The following is a 10,830-nucleotide window of genomic DNA, read 5'->3' on the forward strand; positions in this document are numbered from 1 at the left end:
TTATTGACTGACTGACACATAGTAAGTGCTTAGTAAATGCTTATTGACTCACTGACACCCCCCAATGCCCTGGAGAATCTCCCTTTTATCATTTTAACATTTGGGGTATAGCTACCTATGTGCCTCTTGAGCTATCTGTGAGCTCTTAGTTTTGCTACATGACCAGCCTACTTTCTTTTCTAATCCTAAATCTTTATTTAGGATTAGAAACATTTTTTACACCATTTCTCAAATTCAATTTATCATCAATAATGTGCTACAGTATGCTGATGTTTACCATGCATCTTTCCATTCTCCTTTGGATTATTTTTGGTTCTAATTCTTCCAAGATTGTACTATGTCATGATTGGCAACCATAAGGAGAATAGCCATGTTAAAGAGGTAACCTTTTGTAGGAGCAGCCAAGTGTGGAATTTTTAGAAAGCATTGCTCCATTCCCTAAGTGTGATCCATCCCAGTGTCTTCATATACCAATTTCTAGGCATAGCTAATTGTCTCTCTGTAGTGCTGTCAAAAGATACACCAGATGATCTAATTCAATGGGCTGCCTCTCTGTACACCAGTTGTATGCCATAGTCCTGATGACAACTATTAATCATATACTTGATTTTTACCCGTATAGACAATGAAAACTATCTTTTTTCCTATTTCTGTAGATCTCTTTGAGAAATCATTGTAGTATTCCTGGACTCAGTGCAAATAGTACAGTCACATCATTTTGGAATCAGAATCTATCTGGTCCTAGATTAGAAACATTTGGAGAATCTTCTCATCAGTAAGAAATCCTTTGGCTCAGACTTTACATGTGAGATCTTCTGCGACACTAAAGAGAACCTCAGTGAATGGGAGATAATGTAAGATCATGGCATTTAGAGCTGAAAGAGACCTTAGAAATATCCTATTCCAACCACCTCATTTTGTAGATGAGAAAAATGAACGAGCAGCTTACACAACTCAAAATGCATCATCTGTCACTTAACTCTGATGAGTATAGAGCCCTGGAGGTAAAAACCAGAGGATTGCCTATCTAGTCTCAGAGCTCAGAGCCATTGGAATTTGGGGGCAAGTGACTTCTTTCATATCAGTGGTAACTGTTTTTAACTATGTAGGTATAGAATTAAAAATGGAATAAAATAAAAAGAACTGGCAAAGTGTTTTACTGAACTAGAAAACATGGGTAAATTTTCAGAAAATCATAATTCACTTCTTTCAAGCTTGGAAAATAGAATAAGGAGTTAGATGTAAAAGCATGTTATCAGTAAAAACCTCAAAATAAGTTTAAAAAACAGTAACCAACCGAGATTCATTTTTAATTAAGTTGAAAAGTATGCATTTTAGTCTCTCTCAATTAAATGAATTTATGAAACTCATCACTTTAAAGAAATTCAATTTCTTTCTCTTACTCTGCTTAGATATGTTATTGTGATAAGTGGGCTATGAAGATTATGTTAATTTCAGTGCATTATTTGTATAATGTAGCCTTCAGAACAGAGCTCTAAAAAAAGGGAGGAAACTTGAATTCCATTTTGGATCCATTGCACACTGATTGGAATTGGAATTTGCCTTCTGATACAAGGAGAGATTGGGGACTCATGCTTTTATCTATAAAGCACTAAACTGAGTGAGTATAATGTGCTATAAACAATAAGGATAAATGTGATGATTTATAGTTTTTTTTAAAAAGAGTATTAGTCCTAAAATCCATAACCAGTTTTTCACTGAAGTTTAGCTTATAGGAATATTGAACCAAAACAGGGGCATTACTTTTCCTTTAATTGAATTAAAAAGTAATGATACCTCTCTCCTCTTTGCTCTCCAGTTTCAATGTGCTTTTGCATTATTATCTCAGTTGATCCTTCCAACAGCCCTGTGAGGTAGGTAATATGTGGGGGAGCTCAAGAAAAGAAGTTAATATCCTTTTTCTGGAGAGCTTAAAAAGATAGGGAAGAAGGCTCTTATCTCCCTTCTTCAGAGCTGATACCTATTAATAGTTGACCATGCAGGTATGTGATCCTATCCTTCTGAGTCTAACCTCCTTACACAGCACAAGAATGACAAGTTCCTCAGATTAACAGCTTCATGTTCCTATTTTCATTCTGTCTTCTAAATTTCACCTTAGAAGCTCCATAGGAATCTTTGCTCCTTTAGGGCCTGTTCAATGTAAACAGCTCCTAGTATTGCAGAATGGCAGAACTGCAGAGAACTGCAATCACTTCAGGGAAGGAATGTAAACAGGCTGAGAATTCATCAGCCCACACTGTCTCTTTTTTAAGAACTTGGATCTCATGCCAGGCTGTGTTTGACTCTGTCCGTATCTGGAAAATGAGCCCAACTATATACTATGACAGGAGCACATTCAGGCTAAAAGCAGTTTCACCAAGAAATAAATATGTCTGTAAAATTGTCCAGATTTTTCTATAGAGAAAATAAGAAGTCTAAGAGAAGGACATTCATTCCAACTCAGTGGTCATTGGTGCTTTTTATGATGCTACAGAGCTCATTCTCAGCTATCTGCACATAGACCCTATATAAACACAATGGCACAGTTCCAAACTGTTCTGTACTTCAATGTAAATATGACAGGAGTATGGAGACAGGTGTTTTATATACCTCTGGCTTATCTGCCACCTCTCTGGCCATGGGAAATCTCTTTCTGACAGCTGTTAGTGAAAGAAAATATCTCCAGGTGCTCAGTTAGAAGAAGGTATAACATGGCTAGTGTTAGAGTACTTGAGATAGGCTTGGGGTTTGGCACCACCGCGCTCTGAACTAATTTGTTTTATGGCCATGTGTGTATACTCATATATACATGTATATATGTATGTATATAAATATGTGTGTATATATGTATATCTACATACATGTACACATGTACCTATGTGTACATGCACTAGGCTAACTAGTTCTGTCTGAGATAGTAGATAGGGATGCCTCACAATATCCTTAGCCTGACAAAACTATGCCCATTTCTTGGCTTCACCTTTCCCATGCCATGTACTTATTCTCTTCTCTCCTTTAAGGAAAAAAAAGTAGAGATAGGCTTAGGAATCACATCTATTCAGGAAAGCCTACAGATTGCTTCATAGGCCTGTAGTATAGAAAAGAACGTAAAGTGATGAAATTTTGGACTGAGAGAATCCTGATGTAACCCTACAACAAATTAGGCTATCAGTCCTCTTAAAGTAGGGTTGGGAAGGTAGCTATAATGCTACTAATAAGCTGCTTTCACATTACCTTTCTTATGAGTGGATTTCTGTAAATGTATTTGTTATTTTGAAAATAATTATTAGTTAAGAAATGTCTTCCCCTCTTTAAGTTGTTTCTGGAGTCAAAGGAACTGGGTTTGAAACTTGGCCTTGGCACTTTCTGTTAATGTGACCTTGGGGTATGAACCTCTCTGGGCTTCAGTTTTATCCTTCATAACAATAAGAGGTTTGGCCTTGATAACATCTAAGGTGTTTTTCTACTCCTGCATCCCCAGTCCTTTGAGACAGATAAAAATGCATTTAGGACTTAAAAAAAATTCATGGAAAAAAAATAGGGGTTTCACTGATATTTTCTAGCTTCCACTGGGCCATATTTGAATGATTTTGGAGCAGTAAGTACTCTTTACTCTCTGTACCTTGCACATAGAAGAAAACTTAATGGTTTGTGAATGTTCCCAGATTTCCTTGGTTTACTTCCCTTTGTTGATATAAATATCCTTGTAGCCACTCCTGAGAGGTAGGATGCAGTTAAGGAGAATTATATAAAAATAAACAGGGGAATAAAGTTGTTTTGGCCATCAATGCCAGAAGAACGAATAAAATATCCTTGTATCTGAAGTGAAATTGTTAAAATACAATTGTATTTGCTTTGGGAATAAAAAAAAATCCTTTTTTAGTTATCCATGTCATTAATAGGTTATCAAAGGATGTGCTGCAATATCTGGCAGCTTGCAGGCTAATTACATGAGCTGCCTAAGAAGCAAGAAATAGTGCTCTGTTCTAACTGAGAACAAAAGCTGAGAAATACAGAGAGGATGCTGCGAGGGCTGGAGCCAGCCAGTTTGAACCGGCACCAGTTAGTAATGACAGGGAAAGAAGAGGTGGGATAAGGGGAGAGGAGGAGTCCTCAAAAGAAAAAAAAGAAAGCATCACATTCCAGCAGAATCTCTCTCCTCTGTGATTCACTGTTTCAGCCACATTAGACAATCTCCTTTGAATGTGTGGTTATGAGCAAAAGCCTCCCACAATCTCACTGCTCAGGGAAAGATTCAGAAATAGCAGTGTGCATTTGATTACACCGTGATGGTTCTCTGTAACTCTTTTGCTGATTTTTTTTTCCACTTTATTTTTTGATTGAGTCATGGCCTGTTATGGCTGATAATATAGAAAGTCATTTGTTTTGAGACATTTTTAAAAATCCCTACCCCCAGCCATAAGGAATTCAAGGTAAATTGTTGTTTTTAATGGTTCTCCTCTTTTAAGGTTGCAGACCATGTTGCACATACTCTCTTAAGGTATTGTCCAGTTAGAGTTTTACACTTTTTCTATAAAGGATAATTGGAGGACTTAGAACCATTTAGCTCTTTAAGGAAATGATAGGGCAGGGCAGGACTTACATGAATTATTGTGTGGGGATTCACCACAAGATTTGACTCTATCTTCAGGTCGAAAAGAAGATGAAATCACAATAATGAATTTAAAACTAAGAATAAACATGGCTATGATGACTTAGCATATAGAGAAGGCATTCATTTGCTGAGAAGAGCCTTTGGAATTTAGTTGAAATTTTGAGAAAAATAGGGATTGTAGTGAAATCCATGTCTTTTCAGTCTGATTGCAATAAGTTCAGCTTTTGGGAGCTACTGTACAGCAATATTAATCAGCTTGCTAGAAGTTGTACTGCCACTCCGTTCACCATTCCTGTGACCTCTGTGATCAAAATATCTCTCCTTGGGATCTCCCCATATGCGTTGTCTTTGCTTGTTAGAATGTAAGCTTCTGGAGGACATAAAGTAGCTTGCTTTTTTTTTTTTTTATTCATTTCCCTGGCTCTTAACACAGTATACACATAGTAATACCTAATAGTACTTTTTTCATTCATTCATTCATTCATTCATTTCATTTATTCATTGAAAGGAAAGGATGAATTCTGACCTTGGGAAAAATGAACACTTAGGTAAGCTGATATTGTCTTATTAGCATTTAATCTTAGAGAAGTCAAGTCAATGCTATCTCTCTGTTTTCATTGTTGGGGAACTCAAAATATTATGTAATCAGCACATAATTCATGGTAGTTGTGACCAAAGAAAGGATGGATAATGCAATAACATTGCTTGAATCCATTTTTTCAGCTCTCTCACTCACATCCCCTAGCAGTCCCTCCCAACCAGAACAGCTAACAAGGAAGTTGGACTGACCAGACTTCCACACATTCATGTTGCCCCTACTCACCTTCTGGTCAGTATTCTAGTAAGTGGTGAAATGTTTGAAGGGTGAATAACAGAAAGAAGTCAGTCCCAAAGTTCACACTGCAAATTTTTAAAAGTTGACCTTTCTTTGGACAGGGCTCACTGACATGTTTATTCAAGCATATATTAAATTAGTATTTACTGAATACCAAACTTAAACATGGAAGTGAGGTAAGAGCTGAGGAGGATAATAAAAACTAATTACAATCTGTATGACACTTTACAGAATAATAATAAGTTAAATGTATATAGTGCTTTAAGATCTGGAGAGTACTTTATATGCATCATCTCATTTGATCTTGAAATAAATTTGCAAGATATATAGTTTATATATTAGTATTTCCATGTAATCTATCTAGTTCAGCCCTTTACCTAAAAATTAACAAAAATATAGCTGTACAGCCCCCATATGAAAATCTACAGTCATGGGGAACTCACTATCTGAGTAAGGCTATTCAATAATTTTTTTTCTTATATTGAGCAAAAATTTGCCTCTCTGAAAGTTCTACCCGTTCAATCCTAGTTTTCTGTCCTCTGGAGCCAAGTAAAACAAATCCACTCCTTTTTCTACATGTAGCATATGCTCTGGATTTACTCTCCCAACTTCCAGTTGCACTGACAAGTTAGATCCCCAGATGGCAGATACTTTGTGTCCTCTTAGCATTAGGGCTTCCTATGAGAAGTTTGGAATGTATTTATCAAATGCAATAGTTTACAAGCCCCCAGTGGTTGTACTCTCTCTTTTGATAATCTTTTGATATCAGTCAGACTTAATTAACTTTTAGGAAGTGACATTTACTAAGATTGTATAATGAGAAGAGTTGGTACTAAACTTCCTCCCACCCTCAAAGTCTGTGACACACTTTTTCACCAGTACATACAGGGCCCAGAGGAATGTGAGCTCAAGATAAGAGAGTACATGTGACTGAGGAGTAATTCAGAGCTACTGGTTTCTTTAAGTCTCTTTCTCACTTCCTGGGGTGCTTATGAATTTCCCCCTAAATATGGTATAGCTTTTCTTCTAGGCTTCTTGCTGAATTTTGAAGCTTCTTTTCCTTACTCTGTTCAATTTGACTTTGGTTCCTGATGTACACACAGCATTAGCTGTTCAGGACTAGGATATTGATAGCAAACATTTTCTACTCTATGAAGTTCACTGAGTTCTCTTGTGGTAAGGGAGATGGTGGAGATAGAGGGCACAGAGGCTGAAGCTGATTGCCTATCTCACCTTAGTTTTACCCCTTTGCAGGTGATTTCAATCATCCAACATATTAGCTATTTCTTTTTGCTTCATTGTTGTACTCAGATTTGATAAGCATTCCATTGATGCCTTTATGTAACTCATGGATAGAAATGTGGAACAGGACAGGGCCAAATACCGATAACTAGAATATTCCACTAGACCTAGCCCTTCAGGCTGATAATAGTGCATGAATTTACTATTCTTTTGCTCTGGTCATTTTGAGATAGAGGCTGGAGCTGTGATTTAATTAGTATAGGGACCTCCTGGATTAGAGAACCTTCTACCAATGCAGGTCATTTCTCTGGAATTTATACTCTTGGAGAGTTGGTAGAGCACTGAGAATCTAATGACTTTCTCAGGGTCACATAGTTATTATATATCTGTGGCAGAACTTGAACTCAGGTCTTCAGAGCTTCAAGACCAGATCCTTATTAAGCCAGTTCCAAATCTGCCTCAGCATGTTATCATTGAGCCCATATCTCTCCATCATATCCATAGGATATAATGAAATACTTTTCTCATATGTTTTATGGAAATATCACATTCTTTTACTGTGACTTTCCAAGTGTTCATATACTTTACTTTGAATAATGGGTGTAACATGTAGGTGTCCCTGGTGTGACACCTGGGTCAGTGTTGTAGTGTGCTGTCTGCTACATTAGTAGCCCACATCAGGTTGTATGCTGCCTTCCTTAAGCCCATAGTGAGACAGCATGTCATATCATTTATTATCCTGTGATGGAATGAAATATTCCAGTTGCCCACCAAGTGGCACTCTCTTTGAGCAATTAGGCCAATGTCCACTTCTGTTCCATTGTATACATGGTACAACCTTCCTAAATGGTACAGTGACCCCACCAGCCACAATAGGGTACTCAATCCGGCAATTCCTAGGCTACTTCCCATTGCTAAACAGCTTAAATCCATGTTATCCAGGTTCAGCATTAGCTAAGGGAAGAAACAGAATAATTCTCTGTATTTCAAAAATAAAAAAAGCTGTATCTCTAAATCTCTGACCCTCTGGCTGGGTTTTCTTCTCTCTGGCCATATAATCTTCTACCTTCTCATAGCTTAAATATTTAACATACTTTATTGAACATAAAAATGGAAAAAAGGAATGAAAAGGCGTTTGTTAAGTGCTCACTTAAGTGCCAGACACTGGTCAGGTTCTGAGCTCACAGGTACAACAGGCTTATATTTCTCTTCTTTGAGTAGCTTATCTTCTAGGTGGGGTTGGAGATAGGGATGGGAAAAGTATACAGAGGAGTGATGGTCTGGGAAGAGAACTCTCTCTTCAGAATGATTCTGAAGAGTCACAGGGATGGTGAGTTGATCAGTTGGACAATTGACATTCTCTTTCCAGATACCAGGGTAGCATTGCCCTGAGCAATAAGTCAGAAAGTGTATGTGGAGGGGAGGGATGTTTGGATCAGAAGGGTGGTATGGACTGAGCCAGCTATATATAGTAGGCTAGGTGAGTTTGCTTTCATTCACTCACCAATCAAGACAACTCAGCCCTGGGGCTAGAGTTTCAAAGCTGAATGGATTAACTGTTCCTGGGACTGAGGGCATTATTTCTGGAGAAGGAAAAAATGTAAGGGTCCCACAAAGGACTATTTGTTTCTGGCCATCTCCCCAACCCTCCTTCTTCTTGATCTCCCAGTTCTCCAGGTATGGCCAGGGGAACTCCCAAACCACAGCCTGCTCATCATGCAGAAGGAATGGGGGAGGGGGAAAGACCATGTATCTGAGTCCCAGGTCTGGATCGTGGACTGTGCCATAACACTGATCCTATGTAGGGTGATTCTTGTGTGGCACTAAGCAGAGAGAAAAGAGGAATAACAGAACCCAAGGAGCCCCACACTGCTAGTCCCTCCCCTCTTCTGTTTCATGCCAGGATTCTAGCTTGCTAATAATACCAGTCTAGGGGAATGATGGTTTCAGTTTATAAAGCTCTCTTTGCTTTCCTTTCTCTGGCTTCTCATCTCAGGCTGGCCTACAAAGCTGTCACAGGCAGCACCACTGGGTTTGTATATTCCCAAAGAAAGCCCTTTCTTTGTGAGCTGCTTTACCCAGTGCCTGTTTCCATAGGGGACGCTGACTGAGTCTCTCGCTTTATATAGACTCACTTTTTGTTCCCCAGCTGCTATCACTGAAGTGATAACACACAAAGGTTTGGTGCACTGTTGTTATTTGTTGGGTTTTTTTTCATCTAACAGTGTAATATCTGCTGATAAAAAGGGGAGGACTGAAAGCACAAGGTGGGGGGAAGGGAAGTACTGGCCAGTACAGTTCATTGGAAGTACAGCTGCCAGTTTTTAGCTCTTCTGACTGAGAGGGAAGGAAATGGCTTTTTTCCTGCTTAGACATTGGAGAGGGGCAGTTACCAAAGCAGCTTTCTTCTGATAAAAAATCACAGTCTCAGGGAGTAGGGATGGGGGTGAGGGGTTGGAAGATTCTCAGGGGGGAAAATCTCCCAAACCAGATCCATTCAACCTCATAGTATACCATCCTCCACATCTAAAACCAATCAGCTCTTCATCAGAGTTTCTTTGAATGAAAGAACCAGGGTCAGGGTACCTTGGGCACCAGCGTCTCCTTGTATGTTTCCAACACAATACAACTTTGCCTCCTCCTCACTCTCCTCTAACAGTCACAGACACCTCCACCCATTTCATAATCTTATTGGTCAGTGGAATCCTGGGAGAGTGTCTGCATCTCTATGGTTACCTTATTGCAAGGCCAAAATCCATTGCAGGGTTATATAGGGGACATCAGAGGATGAGCCAAGGAAGAAGAAGTAGTGTTCCTTTTCAGCTCAGCAGCCTGGCAGGAGTCACAGTAGCTGTTAGTCTTGAGATAGGCTTTGAGGTTCTGGCTATCAGAGCAGTGGCAGCAGGTATGACGTTAGCCCTCGCTGTCCCTTTCACCTCATAAAAGCACAAAAGTCTCCCTCACGGCTCCTTGCCCACATGGCTATCAGTAAATAATGGCTGCCCCTGGCCTGCTATTGTTCCCTCTGCGATGGTCACCCTGTACAACTTTCAAGGGTGGTGGAAGAAGAAAAAAAATGGCACTGACTTGGATCCCCATGTAGAGGAAATAGCTTTGCAGAAGTGCCACTGAGTCCATTAGAGAATTCTAGAATTTTGAAACCAAACTCCCTGGCCCCTACCTTAAAGAACCCACCTGTTTCTCTCTTTTGATAACTCAGTCCATTTTAGCTCATCCTTGGCACCATTTTTATTCTCCATTCTCAATACTCTTAGCCACAAGCCTTTTAAGTACCATAGGATATAGTTAATTTTGGCCTAGTGATTTGGACTAACTTTCTTGGCATCTCTTTGCTTATCTTTTTATTTGTTAGACACTGAACTTTAATAAATGCCTGTTTTTTGTTTGTTTGTATTTCTTGGTCTGAAGACCATTTACTTCTTTGTGGATCTAGTGACAGTGGTCTTCCTCTTGTTCCTCACACAAGACACTCCACCTCCAGACTCTGCCATCTTATCACCTCTCTTCCATGCTCTCTTTTCCCCTTTGCCTCCTGACTTCCCTGGCTTCCTTTAAGGTTCAGGTCAAGTCCCACCCTCTAGGAGGCAGCTCTGGTACTTGTCCTTCACCTCTGGTAGTGTCTTGCTTCTGAGGTTACCTTCCATTTGCATTGTTGTATCTTTTGCATGTTCTCTTCCCCATTAAAACATAAGCTTCTTGAGGGCAGAGACCATGTTTTTATCATTCTTTGTTCTTCCAGTGCTTAACATAGTATCTGCATAGAGTAAGTGCTTAATAAATGCTTGATAATTGATACAGGAGTAAAAACAAAAATAAGGTTTGTAAAGTGTTTTCCTCTAAACTCTATGAGGTAGGGAGATCAGTTTAAGCGCTTTGACTACAGTTAAATGTTATCCAACAGACTCAGTGGCAGAGCTAGGTCTGAAACTTAAACTTAGGCCTCAAAATTCAATGTTCTTTGTTCCTCTTATTTATGGAATGCATATTCTCCTCATATGTGCTAGGTGCTAAGGTTCTAAGAAATATTAGAGAGAAATATAAGATATCATCCTTGACTTTCAGGAACTTCCTTCCTTCCTTCCTTCCTTCCTTCCTTCCTTCCTTCCTTCCTTCCTTC

At 39.1% G+C, this 10,830-nt stretch overlaps 2 protein-coding genes across 2 annotated transcripts in view; both read left to right on the top strand.

The window, feature by feature from the left end:
- ADGRV1 (adhesion G protein-coupled receptor V1) overlaps window positions 1-10,830 on the top strand; it is a 718,949-nt gene that overhangs the window by 370,246 nt on the left and 337,873 nt on the right. The gene's annotated exons all lie outside the window — the stretch shown is intronic.
- Window positions 1,998-10,830, top strand: part of LOC138158975 (cytochrome b-c1 complex subunit Rieske, mitochondrial-like) — a 14,555-nt gene continuing 5,722 nt past the window's right edge. The window contains exon 1 of the mRNA XM_069085341.1: window positions 1,998-2,003. Within this exon, the coding sequence (XP_068941442.1) occupies window positions 1,998-2,003 (6 nt within the window). The remainder of the gene's footprint in view (window positions 2,004-10,830) is intronic.

The sequence above is a fragment of the Petaurus breviceps genome, unplaced genomic scaffold, assembly GCF_028583685.1.
Source record: "Petaurus breviceps papuanus isolate PSGF00001 unplaced genomic scaffold, PetGlider_PUasm1.0 175, whole genome shotgun sequence".
In the NCBI taxonomy this organism is placed as follows: domain Eukaryota; kingdom Metazoa; phylum Chordata; class Mammalia; order Diprotodontia; family Petauridae; genus Petaurus; species Petaurus breviceps.